This window comes from Mustela lutreola, chromosome 4, assembly GCF_030435805.1.
Source record: "Mustela lutreola isolate mMusLut2 chromosome 4, mMusLut2.pri, whole genome shotgun sequence".
NCBI classification, from domain to species: domain Eukaryota; kingdom Metazoa; phylum Chordata; class Mammalia; order Carnivora; family Mustelidae; genus Mustela; species Mustela lutreola.
In genome coordinates this window covers 179,477,185-179,499,308 of record NC_081293.1, presented here as the reverse complement: position 1 = coordinate 179,499,308, position 22,124 = coordinate 179,477,185, and the positions used below count along the sequence as shown (strand labels likewise).

Here is a 22,124-nt window from a genome sequence, read left to right as displayed (position 1 = left end):
ACTTGGCTGGGGTCCAGGCCCCGGCTCACATGTCAGGTCCCTGCATTACTGAGCTTGGGAGCCTTTGTCTCCTCCTCTTTCCCTGGTCCTCCCCTCTCCCGGCTCGGCTCGGCTCGCGCAGCAGAGGAGAGGGAGGAAGGGAGGGGACACCTGCTCTGGCGCCCCCTCCCCATGGAGCAGACAGCCGAACCTGTGGGCCCATGGCTCCCTTGCAGCCACAGGCAGGCCTTAGCCCTGTACCAGCACCTCTTTGGACGCCCTGCAGCCCTGGGCCAGCTCCAGGCTGCCCTGCAGCAGGTGAGGGAGGTGGGGCATGGCCTCTGAAGGGCCAGGCGGAGGCCTGACTCCATCTCGTCCCCCACAGGTGCGAGAGAGTCGGGCCTGTCGCTCAGGACTGGAGCTGCCCACTGTGTTGCTGGAGATGGAGTGGAGCCGGAGGGCCCAGGAGCAGGTAGGGGGCTGGCCAAGGGGCGTGGCAGAGGGCAGAGTGGGTACCCCTTCCTACCCTGGCGCCCCATCTTTTTGCAGCTCCTGTGGGACTTGGAGCTGCTGACTGGGGCAGGGCTGAGCCTCTTCTGGCCCCACTGGCCCCAGTTCTGTGGTCTGAGGGGCCAGGCCCGGTGTGTATGGAGCCAGCGCAGCAAGCCCCATGGTGGGACAGGCGGGGACCCTGAGCGGTGGGCCAGCAGGGTGAGCAGGGGCCTGGCTGGAGGCGGGGGGGTGGTCAGTGTGACATTAGGGTGATGGTGGTCGTGAAGGAGGTGGGAGAAGTAGGGGCTTCGGACACAGATGGGCCTGGGTTCTGTCTCTGTACCGATGCTCCCTGGGGAATGTAAGCCTCTGTTCCCTCAGCTACGAAATGGGGAAGGTAATCGATCTTACTCGGAGGGAGCCCCAGTGAACTCATCCACATGAAGGTTTTGCATGTTGCCTAGTGCCCAGGACCTGCTCATTACATACAGCCTGATGTTACCGTTGCACAACTAATGACCATCTTGATCAAATCAGTGGTGTGATGACATCTCGAAGGCTTTAGACATGGCTGCAGTGTGGGAGGAAAGCAAGCCTGGCTTGGCTCCTGAGGGCAGAGGCCCAGAGGCCCGGGGTCTCAGTCACCAATGGTCAGAGGCTCTTGGGGCAGGTTGGCAGCCCCCTCTGAGAGCTGAGGCATCCTCAGCTGTAGTGAGTGGGGGTGTTAGTGGGCAACCGCTAAGGGAGGGCCCAGCCAGCACTGTTGGCCAGAACAGAGGTCTCTTCTGAAGGCTCGCATGGGTGGGAGTGACCTGTTTCCTCACGAGGAGGGGGAGAGAGCAGGGTCATACATGGGCACGGACACCAGGAGGAGGGCTGATCGTGGGCCATCTTCAAGGCTGCCCACCACACAGGGGATGAGCCCCTGTGGACTGGGGCACCTTCCAACTTTCCAGAGTTCCAGGCTGTGCCCACTGCCTCAGGCTGGGGACTCTCTGAGCCAGACCCACCAGCTTCCAGACGGGTGAGTCTTTCTCCCAGGAAACTGTCCAGTTTGTATTGCCACACAGAAGCGCCAAACACTGGACCCTTCTTCTATCTCTTTCCACGGTCCTGCCTAGCACTTCTTCCTTGTGCCCAACATTCCTCTTGGGGTTCTCACTCAGTTGTACCCATAGGGTTACCCCACAGCCCCTGGAAAGGGTGACCCCGAGTTCCAGCTCCTGGGACACAGGGGTGGGGACCGAGCTGGGAGAGACCACCCTGGACTGGGCTCAGGCATTGGGGTGGGGAGACAGATAGGCTGCCTCCTGCTTCCAGAGCCAATGGGCTACAAGGGTGATTCTGAGGCAGCCTCTGACCCCTGCAGGGGGCAGGCAGTAGACCCATCATGGGCCCTGGATCTGGGCGAAGCTAGGAGGGACAGAGACCCCCGGTGGGAGAGACCTCCCATGCCTGCAGAGCCTACACCGGGTACGCGGACTCCCTGGCTGGTAGCCAGGCAAGATGGGGAGGTGGGGGGAAGTCCTCATCCCAAGTGCCCCGATTCCAGCCCCCTTCTCAGTCATTCTTCATCTCATACTTCTTATTGGGTGCCAAGGAGCACCCGGGGACAAGAAGTAGGTTTTATTTTATGTCCCAGTTCTACCTGTTCAGTACCAGCTGTCTCAGGCACTGGGTCCAGGATTCTGAAGCTAAACTGGGGCTCCGGGGAGGGAGTGCTGGCAACGGCTGTGTGCAGTGGCCCAGGGAGGAGGGAATGGAACAGCAGCACATGTCACCTGTTTGCCACCCCTTCCCCCTCCCCGCTGGGCACTGGGAACATACAGATCATGTTGGCCTCATTGGCCTTATCATTTGGTCCCTGTCACTGCGGGGCTCACAGCTTAGTGAGGGTATAACCATAAACAGGCAATTAGAATCCCATGGGATAGATGCTGTGAACCCTGGGCCTATTAATTTGAATGAAACAGACTCTCGAATTTTTGGTTAAATAAACCTAGTTGAGCCATAAGCCTCTCGTTGTCGCATCATGCACGTGAGAGAAAAAGCAAAGAGCCAACGCTTGTTTTTCTGATCGACAGATTTTTCCAAGGCAAAGATCTCTTGGGAATACAGAAGTATCAGTTACAACTTTATAACCAGAGAAATAAGTTATCAAGTAAGACAAAAGATTAGAATTGTGAGGGGATGGGGGTTGGGGGTTATGTTCACTGTTCGTGGCAATCATTTCTAAAGGCTTGGGAGTCTTATCAGACTCCTTTGTTTGAAAGACATTTTCACAAAGAACATACCCATTTGGTTACTGTTGTGAATATTCACACATCCACATTGCATAGATGAAATATTCTTGTGAACGTTCTCCATTTAGGATCTTAAGAAATCAAGTTCTTTTAACAGTTTTAGGGATGCAGAATGACTCTCCTTCCTTCACAGCTGCACGGGAGCAGAGACGTTTCCTATCTTTATTTTTAGAGTTCTTTTTGTTAATTATGAAACTTGCAGTTTTTAGGGCAGGCTTCAGCCTAAAATTTCATTTGAGTTTCTTTTGATTTTTACTGTCAGCAACCAAGAAAGACCTAAAGAGGATTTTTCTTAATAACAGCAAAGTAAGGTGCATACAGTGGGTTTCTTGATGGGCCTAGATGGCCCATGAGGAGGAAGTGGGGTGCCCTTATAAGGCACTGACAAGCCTGGCCAACAGACCCTCCCCCCACCCCACTCCCACCCCCGGGCATCCCGTGGAGGTTTTGAGGACAAGGGTGCGCAGGTTCTGCTCATGTTCCTCTGAGGTGCTCTGCCTTGGCTGGGAGGATGAGGAAGGTGTGGTGGGCTGTTGGCAGGCCAGTCCAACAAGCTGGCACATGGCAGGGAGTTTAAAGAAAGGTGGACCAATGAGCTGCGACAGCGCTGAAGTTCAAACATCAGTCGTCAGGGTGTCCCCTTCCCCTTATGTGCTGGGGACTCCCTCATTCAGTTTAGGTGGAATGTGTGTGAGGGGCTGGGACATGACCAGAGGGTTCCTGACATTGGTCTTTCTCCCTCAGATGGCTTACAAGAGCCGAACCCCACCACCAGCAGTAGCTTTGGGGACCCAGGAAGCTCTGAGTCCAAGGTAAGAGTCAAAATGTTCTGGGCAAAGGCCCTCTCAGATTGGGGATAGCAGGGGTGGGGTCTGCCTTAGAGGAGGCTACTGGGGGGAAGTGATGCCACCTCCTGTAAGCTGGTAGAAGAAGGGGCCCTCCCTGAAGCACCGTTTACACTACATACAGTAGGCTTATCGAGTTCAGGAGTCAGGCAAGGGCTGTAATGGAAATGAGGTCCACTGGGACAGCCTCTGAAGTCTCCAGGGTCGCTTGGGGAAAGTAGCCCTGGCGTGGGGATTCCCTCACAAGCCTGGGCCCAAATGCTCTTCCTTCCCAGGACCTGGCCCAGAGAGGAGAGAGAAGACAAGCCCGACCTACAACCCAAAGGCCGTCCACAAGCCTATGGGGGAGGAAGCTCGTGTCTCTAAGACCCTCAGGCCTGCCCTCCCAGGGCCTGTCAGAACCCCAAGATCCCCCTGAGGGGCTGGACTGGAGCCTGGGCCAGGAGAGGGCAGAACTTCAGAAACTGCTGAGGATTGAGATTCCTCAGAGGCAGAGAGAGCAGGAGCCTCTAGAGCAGAAAGAAGAGCGCCCCGGGGGTCAGAGAGGGGAGGCCCCCAGGGGGGAGAGCAAGGAAATTCTGAGTCCGAGAGAGAAGATACACCAGGGTCAGAGTGGGGAGGCTACTCAGGCTCTGAGGGAGGAAGCCTCCGTGTATCCCCGGGGGAAGGCTCCCCAGAGTGAGAGGAGAGAGTGTCTTCAAGGTCAAAGACACAACAGCCCTGAGTGCCAGAGAAAAGAGGTCCTGCAGGAGCCGCAGAAGGAGACTCAGGGTCTGGAAGTGAAGAGCTTTTGGGCTTCCCCAGGTCGAGTCTCACAAGCCTGGGGGGTGGCTGCGGGAGAGGCGCCCACACAGCCCCCAGAGGAAGGCGGTTCCCTGAGAATTTCTAGGGATTTCTGCAAGTCCCCGGGAGAACAGAAGCCTCAGCCTGGGGGAAGGGAGAGCCCTGGCTCCGGGAAAAGGACAACCCAGCTGACGCAGGGCCAAACTGACCGCCCAAAGCCGGCCACAGGAGACCCCAGGGCCGCCCAGGAGGGGGCGCGGCCTCCCCTTCCACCGCCCAGGCTCCCAGGCCCAGAGGCCGAGGAGCTAGCGGCCCCAGGCATCGGGGGCTTGGGCCCGCAGGGGCACCCCCTGGCTCTCCCAGGGCGCCCAGGGCCGGTGCCCGACCCACACGGGCTTCGGGGCCTGGAAGGAAGCCCGGGCACGGAGGAGCAGGTGCCCGGCGGTTCCACTAGGCTCCTGGGCACTGTCGGGGAGCTGAGGGGTGGCGCGGAGGCCCCCGGTGCCTCGAAGGCCGCATGGCCCAGGCTCCCAGACCGGGAGAAGGTGTCGGTGGCCGTGAGCGCGGCGCAGAAGGAGACCGCCCTGCAGCGGCTGCTGGAGCTGCACCTCGCGGCCAGGCGCCGGGGGCGACAGGCCCGCGAGCAGCAGAGGCTCTGGGTGCGTACCCGGGCCGCGCCGGGCCAGCCTGGGGCACGAGAGGCATGAGGAACACGTGGGGCGGACCCGGGTGGCCGCTGACAGCCGCCTCCCGCAGGTCTTGGAACGCCTCCGGCTCGCCTGGAACCGCCACTGCCGGGTGCACCCTCTGGGGCCCCCACCCAGCCCGGCCCAGCTCCCGCCACAGGCAAGACTCACGGGAGAAGACGGCGGGGCCCCCGCGATCCTGCCAGGGCAGGGGTGGGTGGGGGCGCCTCCTGGGTCCCTTCTGTCGCGCACCAGCACCGACACAGACCAACAGCAGGAGGGGCGCATCTGCTGGGTGCTGCCTCCTGCTGGCTCCCTCCGGCCCACCAGGCAGGCGCCCGGGGACTCAGCGCTCGGCCCACCGCAGGAGGACGCGGTGGGGCAGCGACGGGCCCTGCGGGAGCAGCTGCAGCGAGGGCTCCAGGAGAGGACCTGGCGGCTGCGGGCCATAGGGGCCAGGTGAGGGGGAGGCCAGGGACGCTGATGGGGGAGGGAGGGTTGTTCCCTTTTTCTGGCCTCTGGGATGACGGGCCACTCTCACCCAGGAACACCCAGAGCTTCCAGCAGCTACTGTGGCCTCCTGGCGCTGAGGAGCCCTTGCCTAGAGAGGAGCGCCCACTCTTCACAGCCCCCTTGAGTCGTTGCTGAATCCTCAAACGGCTGATGAAAAAGATGGGGATTAAGGAAAAAGCCAGCAAAAGGCAGGCCAGCAAAGGCAGAATAGAGGTGGTTCCAAGAAAGGCCCAGAACTTTGCCTCAGGGCCTGGGAGGCCAGACACACGGACACACACAGCAGCTTCAGCCCCACCAGGAGGCATGTTATTTCTTCTTCCCTCGCTCAGTCCACTGCCTGGCCACCGTCAGAGAGCCAGGTCCTGAGGGTCAAGCAGCGAGAAGACCCCATTCTTTCGGAAGAACGATTCAATGCGGCACATCTTACAGGAGACCAGTTCTTGCTTCACTGGGGGGCCTGCGGAAATATGTCAGAGGCCAGGAATGGGGCCTGGGAAAGGGAACTTGCGGAGCGTGGGAGCCCTGCCTACGAAGCCCTAGGAATCTGCCTGTATTGTGTCTACGTTGGAAGTGTGAAGGAATAAAAGGTACTTTTGAGGAACACTGGCTGTGGGCAAACAGGGAACCAGCTGGGGGTCCAGACCAGCAGGGATGGCCCAACTGGCCAGTCTGTCACGTGCCTTCATTTCTCCCACCTCAGGCTCCTCCACAGAGCCGGTGGCAGGACACCCAGCAGTGCTGGTCATGGGGACAGACAAAGCTAGACGGCTCTGGGAGAGAGAGGGTTTCCTTTTAACTCCTGCTCTTTTGGGACATGCTTTCTGCTTTTGTGGGAAAATTCCTCTTTTCCTCTTCCGTTTAGTACCCTAAGGAAAGTGGGGGAAATCTTTAGGCAAAACATCAGCCGTGTTTATCCCCAAACATCCACCTTTTTCGCCCCGGCACTCAAGCATGCGGGTGGGCGGGGGCCGCCGACGACACACACACACACGGACAGCGACCCATGACTGAGCTGCCTCACTTGCAACTCAGGAGCACAGAGAGCAAAGGACACAGCCTCACCCAGCAGTCCTGCCACACTTGCGGGCATGTTCCCTTTCCTGTGCCATTTAACTCTCCATCTCCAGCTACACCACTGCCTCCCCCCTCTCCTCCAGGTGGACAACCTTGACTCTCAGCCTCACAGAGAAAGCAGACTCGGTCCAGGTGGACAGCCTGCCCACCAACATCATCTCCCTACCCCTCTCTGTACCCCCTGTGTCTCGTGTCACATTCCAGCTCCTGGAGTTCCCCGGGTGAGCCCACCCAACCTCAGGCTTTAAATAGCACCTACATCCTGATGACCCCCAAACTTGCATCTTCGGCTCGGACCTCCCTCCAGAGAGGGGACCTCCATACACAGCCGCCTCGTTGGCCCCTCCAGCACGGCCAGGACCCACCTGTCTTCACACACCCTCCAGCCCTGCTCCTCCCCATCTTCCCTGTCCAGGCGCTTGGGCCCAACACCCGGGCTTTGCCACAGCCTCCTTTCCCCTTCTGTCATTCAGTCCATCAGCAGGCTTCATGACTCCTCCTCCAAAACAGAGCCTGAATGTTCCTCGGCTCTACTGCTAATCACCCTTGCCCAAGCCATCGTCCTCTCCTGCCAGGGTGACCCAACAGATGCAGACCTCAGCTGCTAGAGTTGACTCTTTCCCAGGAAAGGCCGTTACTTACAGTATAGTTAGTACCCTACCATTACCATTCACGGGCTTAAAACACTCTGTGGCTTCATCTCCCACTTGAATAAAATCCAACTTCCTCCTTTGTGTCACTTAACTTCTGTTAGGTCCCCAGAGAGGCCTGCCTGGACAATCCAGCTTAAAGCCTCACCCATCCCTTGCCATCTCCCCCATCACTCCCTAGTCTCATCATGGAACTGGTCCTTTTCAAATGGGTTCTTTGTCTTATGTTCACGGCCTGGACCCCCCACTAGAATGGACACCCCCAACCACGTCTCGCGTGCCTAGTGCTGACAGCATGGCCTGCCTCTCAGGGCAGGGGCTCTGTGTTCATGAGGGGGATGATTGTGGAGAGGTTGGGGCTCACCCAGCTGCCAGCCGTACGTGAAGCTGGTGGTGATGGGGAAGATGTAGCGCATCTCTGGCATGTCCAGTTTTCGGGTGTTGAGGTAGCGATAGCGCCCCTGGAAGTCGTGGGAGATGCCTTCATACAGCAGAGCCCGGGTGGCAGGCGGGACTGGGTACATTTCTGACTGAATAGTAGGGGTCTCCAGCGCAGGGCTGGGGGCCTTGGTTGGCATCGCTTTGGGGGTTGGTGGAGGTGGAAGTGGGGCTTTGGGGTGCAGGGTGGGCAGTCTGAGGGGTAGGCGCGCTGCCGCCTTAGCCTTCTGCTTGGCCTTCACCATCGTCCCATACTTGCGGTGCCATTCACAGCGCAACATCTTCTCCCGCAGATACTCCTCCTTCCAAAAGTTCTGCCGCAGCGTATCCATGTTGAGCTGCCGTGACATGGTAGCAGGGGAAACAGCAGTACCTGGCTGTCTGTCCCCGAGGGGTGAGCAATAGCAAGCACAGTCATTCTGACAGCAGGGGCCGCCACAGGCAGTCACCCGGCAACCAGGCCTCACCTCACACAGGGCCAGGGTTCTACTCGCCCTGCCTGGAGCAGACCTCACACGCCTCACTCCAGAGGCAACCTCAGGCCAGAGCCCATCGGCTAAGACCCTTGATCTCCAAGCCTCTTGGAGGACCCAGGCTCGGTCTAATACCACAGGCTTCTAGGTTTCCTGTGTTTCTGCTTCCATCCGTTGGGGTTAGGTCCTTTCCTAGCCCAAGAGACACTGAAGTGGGGGAACCAAGGGCCTGGGCACAAAGCCTTCTCCCATTCCTCCCCACCAGAGCAGGTCACTGTTGATTCAAAAGATCCATCCTTGAGTTGAGACCTCCTGGCACAGTCTTCCTGGTCCAATTTTGCTATGCCTGAATCTTTGGCCAATCTAATCCCCCCAAGGGCCTCATCCCATGTAGCACCCAGCCTCAGTTCGGAGAGAAACAAGAATATTACTTTTTTAATTTAACATCAACAATGACACTGTGTAACAGCACAGGGAAGAGGTAGTGGAGAGAGAACACTCAAGGCTTCCTGTTCGCTAACCAGGCTCGACTTTAATGGCAGAGCCCCAGCAACCTGGAAGCCCCTCGCTTAGCCTCTTCGTGGAATGGGAAGGGGCAGGGGGCTGGGGCTCACAACTTAGAGAAGGGCTGACGGCAAGCCTGGGGAGAAGCTGCCTGGCTGTGGGGAAGGCCCTAGCGCAGGTCCTCGGCCGTGAACATGCCCCTGGCCCTGCGCAGGATGGAGTCCTTGGCGGCATCATAGGGGTGCTCCTTGGACGGGATCTCCAGAACAGCTGGAATGGAGCGCTGGTGGGCGTCGAGCGCGTGCCGCACCATCTCTGCGATGTACTGGTTGATGAGGATAATGCCAATGTCATCCCGGTTTAGAAACTGCCTGTTGAGAGAGAAGGGATTCCAGGCAGTCCACTGTGAGGTGGTGACGCTCGGCTGTAGAGGGGAATGGGCTTGACCCAGAAACCGCAGAGTTCAAGGGCAAAGGTTGCTAGCTAAACTCTCTCCACTCTAACCAGGATCAACTTCATTACAAAATCTAAGGGCCCTGGCTGTCAGGGTCGGCTTCTACCTCCCCTGCTTGGAAGGCTTCCACGTGAACTGGTGCTGAAGATTAGGGCACATGCTGGCATATTCTGTATGCTACGAGGGTTAAGAATATGCATGTCTGTCCCTCTGTATGTACATGAAGAAAAAGCAGAAAAAGGTAAATAAGCAATTAAGTGTTTACAGGGGTGGAGAAAGGAGGTTAATGAAGTTGAAAAAGACGGGGTGCGATAGGAATAAGACTTTTCAATGTCTAAACCTTTTAAATATTAGTTTGCAAACCACATGAATACTTTAACTTTTCAAAGGAAAACAATTTTTTTTTAAGGAGGCTGATGAGACCACTAAAGGCCTTAACGTCTATGCTGATGAGGCTGGCGGATGGATCAGAGGGGAAGTTTGGTGTGAGCCAAGAATACAGACAAAAGGAGGAAAATCATACTTTCCCCAGAGAGAGAGCCTAGACTGGGATCTCCCTTCTTTGTCATCACCCATACATTAGTTAATTAAAATATTAAAAACTAATTTTACTGAGTGCTTGCTCTGTGCCAGGCACTACAGCTGGTTAGACCCGATGATCTCTGGGTCCCTTTGGATAGAAGCATGGAAAGTTCTTGGAGTAAAATCTGTCCTTCTCTCATGGTAACTTGGGTCACTTTGCCAGAATGCTTAGAGATCAGGCCAGTTGAGGGCCTTTCACACCGCAGGCAGCAGGAACCAGTTTGAGCCTGCATCTCAGGGCTGACTGTGTAGGGAAAAACAGGTAAACGTGGTATGTCCCTGAGACTTGGCAACAGGGACCTTAGAGAAGGGTGAGAAAGCATAGGGGCTGGCATTCTCAATTCAAGTCTCACTTCCTGGTTTAAGGGGCATGCCTGCATTCACACTACCAAACTATTACTCTTGTCCCAGGGCAAGAAATAAGAACTTCAAATGCAAGATCTTAGCCGGAAGCAGGACACTGTCCTGGTTATCTGGTTGCTGCACTCAGGACAATGGGAGATTCTAAGCGTGAGGGAACTGTACAAGCAAAGCGTGGACTTGGCTTAAGAGAGTTGGGACTGGGTTCAAACCCTCTCCCTCTCTTCCAAATGGTACGTACTTGAGTACGTAACCTCCCTGAGCTTTAGTTTTCCCACTTGTAAAGGCGAACGATAACCCCTACCTTACAGAATTGTTGTTAGCCTCTAAGGGACGTGAAAACACAAGGAACCTCCACCCCGACCCCACTGCCTAGGTGTTCCCGATGAGTGCGTGGTTCCTTTACATGCCAATCCGCAAGAGCCGAGTGCTAGCAAGGCTGGGGGCGAACGTGGGCGGAGCTGAGACGCGACCCTGGGGCGGCGCCCGTCATGAGCTCTGTTCCCCTTCTTTCCTGACACAGTCATGTGAAGATGACGACTTGACATAGCCCGGGTTCTCCCAAGCCCCAAAAGGGAACTTGGAGCACAGAGGCCTCCTCCGGAAGGGCTGCCGGACCACCTTCCTTGACCCTCGGTGTCGGGGCCCGGAAGCCCAGCGCAGGCCCGGCCGCCGGGTCCCAGCGCCGCCCCCGCCTGCTCTCCGCGTTCCCACCCAAGGCAAAGGGTCCCATTCAGGCCTCGCGGGCTACCGTACCGGAAAGTGTCTTCGATCTCATTGATGGTTGTATCCTTCTCCACCACCAGGAAATTAGGCTGGCGGTTCTTGTTAAGCTCCCCTATGCCACCCAGCAGGAAGCCAGTCACCGTGTCCTCGTCTCCGATCACCGCGATTAGCTTCCCCCTACCCGCCATTCTCGCAGGCAGGTCCGCGACTGCCGGGAGTCACCGATGCCCCACCTCCGCAGTGCGCCGCCTTTTCGACCGCACCTCCACCCCTTAGACATGCGCAGTTCACCACTCCGCCTCCCGGGACATGCGCATCAATAGTAAAACGGTCTCAATCTGAATACGCCTGCGCTATAGAGGCCCGAACCTGGGGACTACGATTCCCAGAAGTACGCGCGGCAACACGGGCTCACGCAAGCGCATTCCGTCGCTGGTTCTATAAACCTGTTGAGCCTCCTGCTAAAACTAATCTGGAGCCCGGAAGAGAAGGTGAGGTTTCTGTTCTCCACGGTAATGTCCAGCTCTGTGTCTCGTATGTAAGTATTTAACTATGGCACAGAGGTAACAGCTAGTACATATTTGTTTAGTGGATAAAAGATTGAACAAGTTAATCGTGACTGACTAGTGAGGTAGGGATTCAAGTGAACAGGCAATTACAAAGCAGTGTGTTAATTGCTAAAATGTGAGCAGGATCTGGAAGCATCCACTGAAGGAGTAACTAGCCCACTGGGCTGAGGGTGTGCGCAAAGAAGATGGCCAGAAGGATTCAGGAGATAGAAATAAGAACAAGAGGGCGTCCTAGGCAAGAGGAACAGCATATGCAAAGGCTTAGTGACTAGAGGGCATAAGTGCCCTCAAGCAAAGGTAAAGAATCTGAAAGTTATCCTGAGGACAAAGTATCCTGAAGTCGCCGGAAAATGAGGTCATGAGATGTATGTTTTAAAGATAGTGCTGTCACAGTGCTGTGTGCAGAGGCAAGACTGGAAGGATACCATTGCAGTAAGAGATAATGGTGGTCCGAACTCCGGTCGTGATAGTGAGAATGGGGAAGAGGAGATGGAGTCAAGAGATATTTAGAGCAGAATGGGCAAAACTGGTTTTCAGATTGGATGTGTTTGGGGATTGAAGTAGAGATCCAAGTGACTTCCAGGCTTCTGGCCATTGCAGCTAGATGGATAGCAGTAACATCCCTGAGAGAGTGACCTCTGTGAGATACACACCGAAAGAGAAAGGGCCACCCTTTCCTCCTCCATTTTAGCCAACAGGTGTCCTGGCATTCAGCGTGTGGTTTGTGAGTTTAGACTGCTTGAGACACCGAGATGGCCTCAGCTGGTGGTTATTTGTATGAAAGGCTTGGGGCTTGGGCACACCTGGTTTGAATCTTGGCCTTGCTACTTAGAAGTATGATTTTGGATTTATCACCCAAATTTCTCAAGGCCTCAAGTTCTTCAGATAGTATAGTATGCTCACCCCCTTGACAAGGCTGTTAGGGTTAAGTGACTAGAGCCCATAAGTGCTCAGCACCCAGAGCAATGCTTTGGTTGGGGAAGAGCAGCTGGGCTGGATGTCTATAAACAGGTGGGAAGTAGGTGATGCTGAGCAGGGGGCCAATAGGCCATTCAGGAAAGCGCTCACACCTGGGGTGAGTGGGGTGAGAGGGTAGAGAATGAGGAGGGGTGTGTGTAGAAGCACCTGGTTTAGTGCCTGGCACAGAATTGGTCCACAGTGGTCACAGGGGGTTGGTACTTAAGAGAATGGATCCTGCCTTCAGAGGTTTTATCAAGTAGAGTAAAGAGCTGGGCACACTTACCATACACTCATTCATTCAACCAGCGTTTATCACATGTGGCCATGAGGAGGCTGAGGACACAAGCTTGATAAAATATGATCTCATTCCTCAAGGAGCTCCCTGCAAGATGGGGAGGCAAACCTAAGAGAGGCCCTGGAGGGTCTTATGGGAGCAGGATTCAGAGCGAGGAGGTAGTGAAGGGAAGAAGAAACTTTAAAAAGAGCCCAGAGGCAGATAGGCTACTGAGTAAAGAGGTGAGGAAGGTGTTGTTCCCTGACCCACCACTATGTACTGAATGTCCAGGGGCAGGTCTAGAGTTGGGGGGTCAATTGTGTGAAATGCGTCTTTGTCCTGCTCTGGCTACTGAATTACTCATTTATTCGTGTGTTACACCTGTCTATATGAGACCTTCCAGAGTCAGGGAGCTCAGGCTGGGAGAGGGGTGTGTAAATAAAAAGTCACAGATCAGTGTAGTGATGCAGAGATGTGTCTTGGGGCAGTTTGTCGGGGGCAGATCCAGGAGGGACAGAGAGGGAGCCGGGAAGATGCAGAGGGTGGAGAGGTAAGGGTGTTCCCAGGCACAGACCCAATCTGCAGCATGGCTGCCCAGGAAGCTAGAAGCTGTAAAGTGGGGTTGGAGTAGAGAGTGTGGTGTGGAGTGGGCGCGCTGACTTAGGACTTCTTGCATGAACTGGTGGGGAAAGCTGGTGTGTGAACTTAGAGGTCTTGTTAGGAAGACTAGACGTTAGCCTAGAACCAGAGGGAGCTGCAGAAGGGCCCTGAACCAGAGAGGGCAGATTCCTTTAGATGTGAGCCTCTTGGGCTGCAGTGTGGAGGGTGGGTTTGAGAGAACTGGCTGCGGCCAGGGAGGCTGTAGGGAGAGACTGGCAGGCCAGGGAGTCTGGCGGGGTTAGGGGAGAGGCCAGTGGGCCAGGGCAACTAGGGGGAGAGAGCCGGCGGGCCAGGGAGACTAGTAGAGGAAGCAAGCCTGCCGGGGAGGCTCAGGTAAGTGGCTGCCGGGAAGTTAAGTGAAAAGGCTTAGGGCCAGGGAGGCTAGTTCAGGGGGCTGTGAGCTGGTGAGATTATGTTCACGAAGAGGCTGGTGGGCTAGGGGGGCCAATTGCGGCGGTGGAGGGTCTCCAAGAGTAGTTCAGGGGTCCATGAGCTGGGGAGCCTGAAGCAGGGCCGGCCGCAGGTGCCGCCTGCAGATGGTCGTGGGCCAGGGAGACCAAGGGAAGAGCTCAGGCCAGGGTTACCAGTGAGGAGACTGGCTCCGGTTGGAGTCCTGAGCGAGGTCAGAAATGCTGGCGGGGCCAGAGCAGATCCAGACCTGACCCTGGCCTTAGCTGGATTGTAGGTTCCTGGGTTTGTTTGGGGTTCTGCCTGCTTGCTGGGTGAGGAACATTTCCTGTTTGAGTCTGTGCTCACTGTTCTAAGGACCTAATTTTTTTTTAACATTTTTGAGATCAGGCCAAAGGGAAGCTGGCCTCCCAGGAGCCCTAGGACAGTCTTCCAGAACAGCGTTCACCTCCCTGTCCCAACGGCCAGCTCTCTAGGGTTTGGAGGACTAATCCTGGAGGGACCTGTCATTGGTCCTTCCAGGTACCCTCACAGCCCCAGCCCTCCCCAGACGGATGGCGGCCACCTGTAGAAAGCACACGCACAACAGCCCAGCCTCCGCGACAGGCCGCACTTTATTTGGAGTTTTCCACAAAAGCGACTCCCAGCAGAGCCGCATGGTATGTGCAAAAGTCCCCCCAGAAAGCTGGGCCTCGCAATGTGTAAAAAAGGCCCCCCATGGGGCAGAACTGTGCAACCGTAAAAAAAAAGAGAGAGAGAGAGAGAGAGAAAGCAGTCCTCCAGGAAGCCTGGCTGGGCAGCTAGAGGTCGCCCAGGGCCAGGCCACGTCCAGCGCTGCTGCTGGGTCTGGGTCTGTTTTCTCCTCTGATTGTGCTTTCTTCTCCAAGTCCTGTGGCCACCAGAGGGGCCAGACACAGTCCTTAGCAGCAAGGTGGTCTGGCCGGCAGTGCAGTTTGAGGGTGACCTCTCACACACGCAGACACCCCCAAACACATGCTTCCCGCTGGCCTCAGCCCCACCAGAAAACTCAGGGCTTTCCTTCACCCCCTCCCAACCCCTAGCCCACCCTCATGTGTCACATTCGATGGGAGGAACACTGCCCTGAGACAGGTGAGGTCCTCCAAGCCCGGGGGGGCATGGCGGGGTAGGGAGGCTGTGCCGCCCGTCCCTCACCCCAGGCAGGTGTTTGTGGTCTGATTCTGCGTGTGCTTCTAGGTGTGGTACTTGCGTGTGTGTTTGTGTGTGAGTGTGAGTGCGTTGGCCGGAGGTGGGGGCCGAGGCTGGGGGAGGCACTTCCGGGATTCAGGGCACATTGACTTTGAAGGGGCTTCCAGGGACACTTTCGTCGCCCCACTTGACGATGAGGATGTAGTCCCCTTTCTCCTTGACAGTGTAGGTGACGTTGTAGACCCGGTTTCCCATGTGCTTCACATAGACCTCCTCACATGGGGTCTTGGGCCCGTGCACACCCACCATCATCATATTAGTTCCTGGAGAAGGAGACCGAAAGGGCTGGGTCACCCCAGGGGCCCGCAGCCCCTCAGCATCCCCCATCCCCCTGTCCCTGTGCCCTGGCCCACCCTGGGACACCACCCCTGTCCTCCCTCAGCATGCCTGCTTTGCTGCAGTCCACAGTGAAGGAGTTCTTCTGGCCAACAAAGGCCTGGGACAGCCCCGGGCCCCGGGTCACCACCTTGCTGGCATCTGAGGAGAACTTAGGGATAGAGCTGTAGCTAGAGCCGCGGCTGGAGGACGACTTGGTCACGGTCTCCACCAGGACCGTGGATGTTTCGTGAAGGCTGTGGCCTCCAGACAGCCGGGGACCTGAGGGACAGAGTTGGGGTAAACACAGACTGCGGGGGGAGTCCTGCCTTCCCCTGAGCTGCAGGCCCTCGGCCCCACGCTGACAGTCCCATGGGCCGTGTCCCCTCCCCTTGCTGTGGCACCCAGCGAGCCCGGCTGCGTGCGCCAGCTCCGGCATCCTGAAGTCCTGGGTTTTGGGTGGCTCCAGCTCTCACCCTGGCTTGGCCTGGGAACCCAAGTCACAGGGTAAGAGTCTTGCTTTAAAAAGATCACAGACCCAACTACTCCTTCACTCCTGCTCCCGAAAGGAGAGCCTGCTAAGTATTTACTGAGTTTTGCTCTCTAGAAACCCAGATACCTAGAAGCCAGGTGGGCGGAAAATCAAGTGACGGGCAACAGTAAAGAGAAGAATTTGATCTTCGAAACGGATTCTCTGCGGCTGCACATACGGAGCACAGAGTGAGGGCAGACCTGCTTGTTCCTGCTAAGCTGCCTGTGGTTTTCGCGTCAGACTGTGACTCAATGTGAATGGCCACTGGAGTCCTCCAGGCTGGGCCGGAGGGATGCCCCCCACCCAGGGCACTCACCTGTGACTTTGGCCTTGAAGGGGCTGCCCACGATGTGCTGCGGGCCACCGTACTTGATAGCAATGAGGTAGTTGCCAGGGGCCATGGGAGTGTAAGTGACCACGTGGCCCTCAGGACACTCCCGACAGTCCAGCTGTACCTTGGAGGGGCCATCGATGGTGACAGACAAGGCCCCTGAGCCTGCGTTCAGGGTGTTGACGATGAACTCCGATGACACGCCTGGGGGTTGGAGGTAGTAAGGCTGTAGGCAGGAAGGGCTTGGGGCCCAGGGCTGAGCCGGGGCCCAGAGCTGAGCCGAGCCCCAGGCTCCCACAGCAGACCTCTGCAGCGCCTCAGCCCTCTGGGTCAGGGCAGTACAGGACCAGAAGCCGAGTACCCCAATATCCAGCCCTCTTCCCCAGACCCAGACACTCACCAGTAGTGCCTCCCTCAAGCCCAGGACCGTAAGCTGACACCAAGCCTGGGTCCCCAGCCTGGCTCTGCTCCCCAACACGGATCTTGAAGGGACTGCCAGGGATGTGGGCACCGTTGAACTTGACATCAATAGAGTGGACGCCGTTTTCATGGGGGATGAAGCGGATGGCGTGTTTGTCTGTTGGGCAGAGGGCTAGTGAGTAAGCCTTTGTTCTTCCCCTCCCCATCCCCCAGAAGGGCCCGGCATGGGGGGACAAGGCCAGGGCCAGCTCACCGCTGTCCAGCTCAGAGACGTAGCACTCCTCTACCGCGCCCGAGGGCGTGTGCACGCGAGCATCGATCACACCCCGAGCACCGTTCAGCTGCACTGCAAAGGACGCCGGCTGGTTCACCCTGAGACCTGTCTCCTGCAGAGGCCACAGAAGGTGCTCAGACTTCTGTTAGCAATAATCGCGCCTCGGATAAACCTCATTGGCTACGATACTGCCACTGCGCAAAGCTTGGTGCTCAGACTCCTGGAAGGGTCTGGAGCACTGCTCTTGCTGCCCGCCTAGCCTAGAGGCTGCTGGCCCAGCTCAGGGAGGTGGGAGGCAGGGGCTGGGCCTGTCGCCTTGGCATCCACCTGCCCAGAGGTGGGCCCACCTGGCTGTGCTGGGCACGGTGGGGGGATGAGCTGACAAACCCTGTCCTGGCTGAGGGGGTAAGACTTACACCATAAAGCAGGCCAGTGCCTGATCATGCTGTATGGCCCAGAGGCCCAGGAAGGAAGAGTGGCCTAGATTGGCCTGGGCAGGGCTCCCTGGAGAAGGCGGGTCAAGGGGAAGGACTGGAAGAAGCACAAGGAGGCCAGCTGGGGATGGGAGTATGTGAAGGTGAACCTGGCGGGGAGGCATGGTTTCCCCTGCTGCCTCTTTCAAGGCCACTGCTAAGTCCCTGGACACATGGACCTGCCTTCACCTCCTGCCCAGGTCCTACCCCTGAGCACATACCTGGAGGCTGGTGACGGTGAGGCGGCGAGCGTCATCTGAGAGGGAGGCCACAGGCACCACAAAGGGACTGTCTGGTATGTGCTCATCGTTGAACTTGATGGAGACCTCATAGTCACCTGGGGAGGGAAGGCTGGTCAGCACAGGCCCCTGGACAGGAGATGGGGGTGGCGGCACCTCCGGCCTGCCTCAGGACAGGACAGGCTCATTGGGTCAGGGCTCAGGTCTAGAGAGTCTCACAGTTGCAGCCGTGCGGGGTGGAGGGAGATGGGGCAGAGCAAGAGCAGGCGCCCAGGTGAAGGGGGAGTTCTGGGGCCCCTCTCTCTGCTCTGGTCAGCATCCCAGTCTGAAAGGTTCGGCAGGCTCAGCCTCCCCCTCCATCATGGACACCTACCTGGTTCCTGGACAACATAGGAGACCCCACAGGAGCCATCTTTTCGGTCCTCAAAGGCAATCTCCGCCTTGCTGGGGCCCTCCACGGCAATGGACAGGCCCCCAGCCCCTGCTTCTCGGGTCCAGATGCTGAACTCAGCTGGGGACAGGGGAGCAGCGCAGAGGCAGCTCGTTAGCACCCCACCCCGCCCCCTGGCCGCCCTGCCACCCCCTTGCCTGGCCCCTGCCCCTCACCTGGCATGCCGGCCACCCCTCGCTCCAGTCCAGTGCCTCCAGCCCTCACTTTGTGGGCGCCGCCTTCACCCAGTGGGCCCACAGTGAACTGGAAGGGGCTACCAGGCACATGCTGGCCGCGGTACTTGACAGTAACTGTGTGGGGCCCCATCTCCTGGGGCACGAAGCGCACGCTGTATGCACTGTCTTCTCCCTCAACGATCTCAGCGGCTTCCATCTTGCCTGACGGGCTGGTCACCTGTGCGGTCATGTCCTGAGAACTGGCCTCCCCTGCAGGGAGTGGGGAGCATCAGGACGACTGCTCCCAGCCTTGGGCCCGCCCTCCCTCCTCCGTGAAAGCTCTGCTTCTGCCCAGAGCCCCCGCGGCCACCTGCCGTGCCCTCCCAGTCCTGTCCCGGCCTCCCGGAGGCTCCAGGAGGCCCCTGGCCCAGCACAGCCATGATGCTCACCCTCCTGCTGCCGGGTGATGCTGCCGAAGGAGCCCAGGCGCTCCCGGCCCAGGAAGTCCCCAAAGACGGCAGGGAAGGGGTCACCCCCAACTTGGGTGGACTCCTCCACCCGCACCTCGCGCTTGGTCTCGCCGCCCCGCGTCTTGCTGATCTCCGTGCGCTCCGTGCGGGTGTAGGTGTGGCTGCTGCGGGTGAAGGTGCGCGTCAGGCGCTCCTGGGCAGACACCATCTGGAACCAGTTCCCTGCGGGACACGGAGCCACAGACGTGAGCGAGCCAGGACTGCCCTGGGGTGGGCTCTGGGCCCACCACCCTCCCTGGAGCCCCACGTCGGCTCTTCCGGGCTCACACCTGGGATTTTGAGGTTGAGGTCGCAAGTGCTGCCAATGGTGGCAATGGAAGGCGCCTGCCTGCGCCGCGTGATGCTTTCCTTCATGCGGCCCTCGCCGGTCACCTTCACAGTGAACGGGCTTCCTAGAACAGGAGAAGGGGGCCATCAGCTAGCTCAGACCCCAGCCTTGCGGCCTCCCCCTGCCCAGCCACCGCCCAGAGCTTACCGGGCACGTGCTTGTCAGCAAACTTGATGTTGATGATGTAGGTGCCTGGCTCAGTGGGGCAGTAGGTGACTTTGCACGTGCCATCCTCCATGTCCTCGCAGTTGATGTCCACCTTGCTGGGGCCTTCAATACTCAGCCCCAGGCCCCCGTAACCTGGCAGGAAGCCAAGGACACCTCTCCCTCAGGCCCTGCCACTCTGGTGTCCCCTCCCCATGCTACAGGCTCTGTCTGGACCAGGGGCCCAACATGTATGATAACCACTAATGACAGTGGGCCCTGCAGGAGGAGGGATAAGCCTGGCCCTGAACCAGAGGGCCAGGGCTGAGGCAGTCTGGAAAAGTCCCTCAGTGGGCCTTTTAGCTTCCAGCCAGTAAGGGAGAGTCAGAAACTCAGGACGGCTGGGCTTCCAAACGTGAGAGAAGTGACATGGAAGAAGCACTACCCCCGCCCCTGGAATATGAATCCCCAGGGACTGGGCCAGGAAGTTCCTGTGGAGGGCGGGGTGGGCAGGAAAGTTCTAAATCCTCATTAGAAGCACCAGCTGAAACGGGGTGGGGGGTTGGTCCCTGAGGTGAGAAGCACCTGCATTGCGAGTGTCCACGATGAACTCCGCCACCTGGAAGGTTTGTCCCTCGGACAGACCCTTGCCCCAGACGCGCACCTTGCTGGCGTCCCCAATCTCAGATGGCCCCACCAGGATCTTGAAGGGGCTGTTGGTGACATGCTTGCCACTCTTGCGCACGCTTACCACGTGCTCCCCAACTTCCTTGGGGGTGAAGGAGATGCCTGTGGAGAGGGGGTGGTCAGGCACAGGGCCCTGGGCCCGGCAGAGCAGCCACCCCCTCCAGCGGCCCTTCCTCACGGCCCGCACTCACCAATGTGACGGTTGGGCAGGCGCTTTAACAGGCAGGGCTCCTCGTTGCCCGAGGGGGCACGGATGCTGGCGGTCAGCAGGCTCAGATCACTCTCGGTGATCTTCAGGGACACGTCCGTGGAGGTGCCCACGTTCAGCTGTGATGTGCGCATTGAGTCGTCACCTGGTGGGGGAGTTTGATATGTCAGACAGGAGTCCAGGCTGGCTGTGTCCTCACGGGGCGTGGAAGACCTCCTAGCTGACCCCACTGGACTCGACAGCTAGGACACCTCAAAGGGCAGAAAGGCCTGAGAGAGCAGGTTTTTTGGTCGCACGTTGGCTGCGGGAGATTACAGGTGGACCCAGTACCCCAGCTGCCCCGTGAGTGCTTCAGGCCTGAATGGGCTCAGCCCTGATCTGTGTATTTTAATTGCAAGTCACATGGTTTTGTGGAACCAACACACGAGACTAGAGCAGAGGACACAGACTCCTTGGCCGCCACGGGGCTCTGATCCGGTGGCTTAGCCTCTTTGGGCCTGCCGACCTACCAGAAGAGATTAGCAGTACCCTAACTTCTCCAGAGTTACTTCAGTGACCTAATAGGAGGTGAGGTGTTTGAAAGCACAGGGGGTGGGCGGATACCTCCCATCTGCTCTAGGGAATGGAGGGCTCCTTGAATTTGTCCAAAGATGACCCCTTGCACCCAGAGGGGCCCGCACCCTTTCACCCCAGGTTACACGGACATGCTGGGCTTGCCCTCCCAGCTCGTGGGCCCACCCCTGCCCCACCTGTGATCTTGGCTGTGAAGGGGCTCCCTGGGATATGCTTGTCATCAAAGCGCACGATGATGCTGTAGTCTCCGGGCGCCGTGGGGAGGTAGGACACGGTGCAGGTGCCATCCTTGTTGTCCTTGCAGGTGATCTCAGCCTTGGAGGGGCCCTCCACGGCCAGGGACAGACCCCCTGGAGGAGGAGGGAGGGTGAGATCAGAGGTCCTGCCCTCAGCCCTGCACCCTGCACCCTGGCCTCCTAGCCCAGCCCTCTGCCTCCAGCTCTCCTCACCTTCCCCGGCGTCCTTGGTGACAATGGTGAAGGTGGCCGGCTTGTTGACCATACCGTGGCTCAGGCCTGGCCCGTATGCACTGACATGGCGGCTGTTGATGGCGTCCACGTAGAACTGCATGGGGCTTCCTGAAGGAGACCGAGAGAAGGGACTGTGTCAGCAGGGCAGACGGGAGCTGCCTGAGCCCACCATAGCCCCTGGATGTTCCTGCAGCTGCCCTGTCTGCCGTGGGGGACCTGACTGATGAAAGTCTGCCTCCCATAGTGTCTGTATACAGTCGGCGCTCAATGAAATTTTATTGAAAGAAGGAAGGTGAGGACGAAGCCACAGCGGCCTCCTCTCAGCCCGGCCCCAACTTACCGGGGATGTGGTTGCCGTCATACTTGATCCCCATGTGGTGCAGGCCTTTCTCGGTGGGCGCGTACCTCACCGTGATGGTGCCGTCCTTGTTGTCGGTGATGTTGGGCCGGGCTGTCTTCCCGGAGGGCATCCGTACCTCCCCTGCGGGGTAGCAGAGTTTTGTAAGGGACCCTGTTTTTAACTAGCATGCCCCCCACTCCCTAATGCTCCAGGCCCCGAGAGACAGCCCAGAGCAGTGAGATGAAGCCCACACTGGGGCAGAGAAGGCTTGAGTCTGAGTTCCAGCTATGCCCAACTTGGCTCTGTAACCCTGGGTAGCTCGCTTCCCGTCTCTGGGCCTGGGGTAGCTGGTTTCTCCACTGGCTTCCCCAGCCCCCCTGTCTCAGGGCCCCAGGACACTACCTGTGAGTTCCCCTTTCTGTACAGTGAAGGGGATGACCAGGTTGAAGGGCCTCAGCATGGACTCCATTGGCTCTGCAGGCACCACTGGCTCTTCTGTGGCCTGTGGCAGGGGAGAGGAACAGTCATTGCCAGGGAAGCCTTGCAGAGCTTGGCCTGAGTCCCAATAAAAGTCCAAGAAAGGGAGGAAAGAACAAGATGGTTAATGGTGAAACCAGAGCGGCAGGCTGCAAGAGAAGAGGTGCCGTGCTCAGCCTGGGACCCACCCGCTCCCCAGTATGGCCCCACACCAAGC

General features: G+C 58.1%; 4 protein-coding genes, 1 long non-coding RNA gene and 1 pseudogene across 9 annotated transcripts in view; 2 read left to right on the top strand and 4 right to left on the bottom strand.

Annotated features, from left to right (window-relative positions):
* Positions 1-113: 113 nt before the first annotated feature.
* LOC131829737 (collagen alpha-1(II) chain-like) lies at positions 114-6,202 on the top strand. 2 transcript variants are annotated; one of them, XM_059171809.1, is made up of 9 exons: positions 114-297; positions 365-451; positions 529-690; positions 1,428-1,495; positions 1,841-1,944; positions 3,519-3,586; positions 3,895-5,061; positions 5,159-5,547; positions 5,634-6,202. In XM_059171809.1, exons 1-9 carry the CDS (start codon positions 172-174, stop codon positions 5,734-5,736), a joined length of 2,274 nt encoding a protein of 757 aa, XP_059027792.1. In that variant the 5' UTR covers positions 114-171; the 3' UTR covers positions 5,737-6,202. The 2 variants fall into 2 exon arrangements, with proteins under 2 accessions (XP_059027792.1, XP_059027793.1); XM_059171810.1 differs by lacking the exons at positions 529-690; positions 1,428-1,495; positions 1,841-1,944.
* SPMIP1 (sperm microtubule inner protein 1) lies at positions 5,949-8,601 on the bottom strand. The gene is made up of 2 exons (XM_059171811.1): positions 7,690-8,601; positions 5,949-6,058 (listed from the first exon to the last, which is right to left on the bottom strand). Exons 1-2 carry the CDS (start codon positions 8,111-8,113, stop codon positions 5,949-5,951), a joined length of 534 nt encoding a protein of 177 aa, XP_059027794.1. The 5' UTR covers positions 8,114-8,601.
* A 42-nt stretch (positions 8,602-8,643) lies between these two features.
* ATP6V1F (ATPase H+ transporting V1 subunit F) lies at positions 8,644-11,150 on the bottom strand. The gene is made up of 2 exons (XM_059171812.1): positions 10,893-11,150; positions 8,644-9,111 (listed from the first exon to the last, which is right to left on the bottom strand). Exons 1-2 carry the CDS (start codon positions 11,048-11,050, stop codon positions 8,910-8,912), a joined length of 360 nt encoding a protein of 119 aa, XP_059027795.1. The 5' UTR covers positions 11,051-11,150; the 3' UTR covers positions 8,644-8,909.
* Positions 11,151-11,266: 116 nt separating this feature from the next.
* LOC131829735 (uncharacterized) lies at positions 11,267-17,600 on the top strand. 3 transcript variants are annotated; one of them, XR_009352971.1, is made up of 3 exons: positions 11,267-11,353; positions 15,883-16,962; positions 17,506-17,600. It is a non-coding gene; the product is annotated as an uncharacterized LOC131829735 (long non-coding RNA). The 3 variants fall into 3 exon arrangements; XR_009352970.1 differs by having other exon boundaries at positions 11,307-11,400; XR_009352972.1 differs by lacking the exon at positions 11,267-11,353 and adding an exon at positions 14,118-14,392.
* Positions 14,330-22,124, bottom strand: part of FLNC (filamin C) — a 27,079-nt gene continuing 19,284 nt past the window's right edge. For both annotated transcript variants that reach the window (XM_059171805.1, XM_059171806.1), the window contains 17 exons: positions 21,833-21,932; positions 21,431-21,571; positions 21,070-21,198; positions 20,797-20,970; positions 20,031-20,192; positions 19,738-19,941; positions 19,156-19,308; positions 18,950-19,072; positions 18,600-18,842; positions 18,151-18,420; positions 17,918-18,055; positions 17,527-17,642; positions 16,812-16,944; positions 16,539-16,715; positions 16,124-16,342; positions 15,348-15,557; positions 14,330-15,223 (listed from right to left, as the gene is read on the bottom strand). In XM_059171805.1, coding sequence (XP_059027788.1) covers positions 15,036-15,223; positions 15,348-15,557; positions 16,124-16,342; positions 16,539-16,715; positions 16,812-16,944; positions 17,527-17,642; positions 17,918-18,055; positions 18,151-18,420; positions 18,600-18,842; positions 18,950-19,072; positions 19,156-19,308; positions 19,738-19,941; positions 20,031-20,192; positions 20,797-20,970; positions 21,070-21,198; positions 21,431-21,571; positions 21,833-21,932 — 2,880 coding nt within the window. In that variant the 3' untranslated portion in view covers positions 14,330-15,035. The remainder of the gene's footprint in view (positions 15,224-15,347; positions 15,558-16,123; positions 16,343-16,538; positions 16,716-16,811; positions 16,945-17,526; positions 17,643-17,917; positions 18,056-18,150; positions 18,421-18,599; positions 18,843-18,949; positions 19,073-19,155; positions 19,309-19,737; positions 19,942-20,030; positions 20,193-20,796; positions 20,971-21,069; positions 21,199-21,430; positions 21,572-21,832; positions 21,933-22,124) is intronic.
* Positions 16,967-17,038, bottom strand: LOC131830891 (U4 spliceosomal RNA; annotated as a pseudogene).

Excerpts from the sequence above, each read along its gene's own strand:
- SPMIP1 (XM_059171811.1), bottom strand. The coding sequence starts at position 8,113 with ATGTCACGGCAGCTCAACATGGATACGCTGCGGCAGAACTTTTGGAAG. Across the intron at positions 6,059-7,689 it reads CACGTACGGCTGGCAGCTGG|GCCCCCCAGTGAAGCAAGAA; the intron begins GTGAGCCCCAAC and ends ATATTTCCGCAG.
- LOC131829737 (XM_059171809.1), top strand. The coding sequence starts at position 172 with ATGGAGCAGACAGCCGAACCTGTGGGCCCATGGCTCCCTTGCAGCCAC. Across the intron at positions 452-528 it reads GCCGGAGGGCCCAGGAGCAG|CTCCTGTGGGACTTGGAGCT; the intron begins GTAGGGGGCTGG and ends ATCTTTTTGCAG. Across the intron at positions 5,548-5,633 it reads CTGCGGGCCATAGGGGCCAG|GAACACCCAGAGCTTCCAGC; the intron begins GTGAGGGGGAGG and ends ACTCTCACCCAG.
- ATP6V1F (XM_059171812.1), bottom strand. The coding sequence starts at position 11,050 with ATGGCGGGTAGGGGGAAGCTAATCGCGGTGATCGGAGACGAGGACACG. Across the intron at positions 9,112-10,892 it reads GAGATCGAAGACACTTTCCG|GCAGTTTCTAAACCGGGATG; the intron begins GTACGGTAGCCC and ends CTCTCTCAACAG.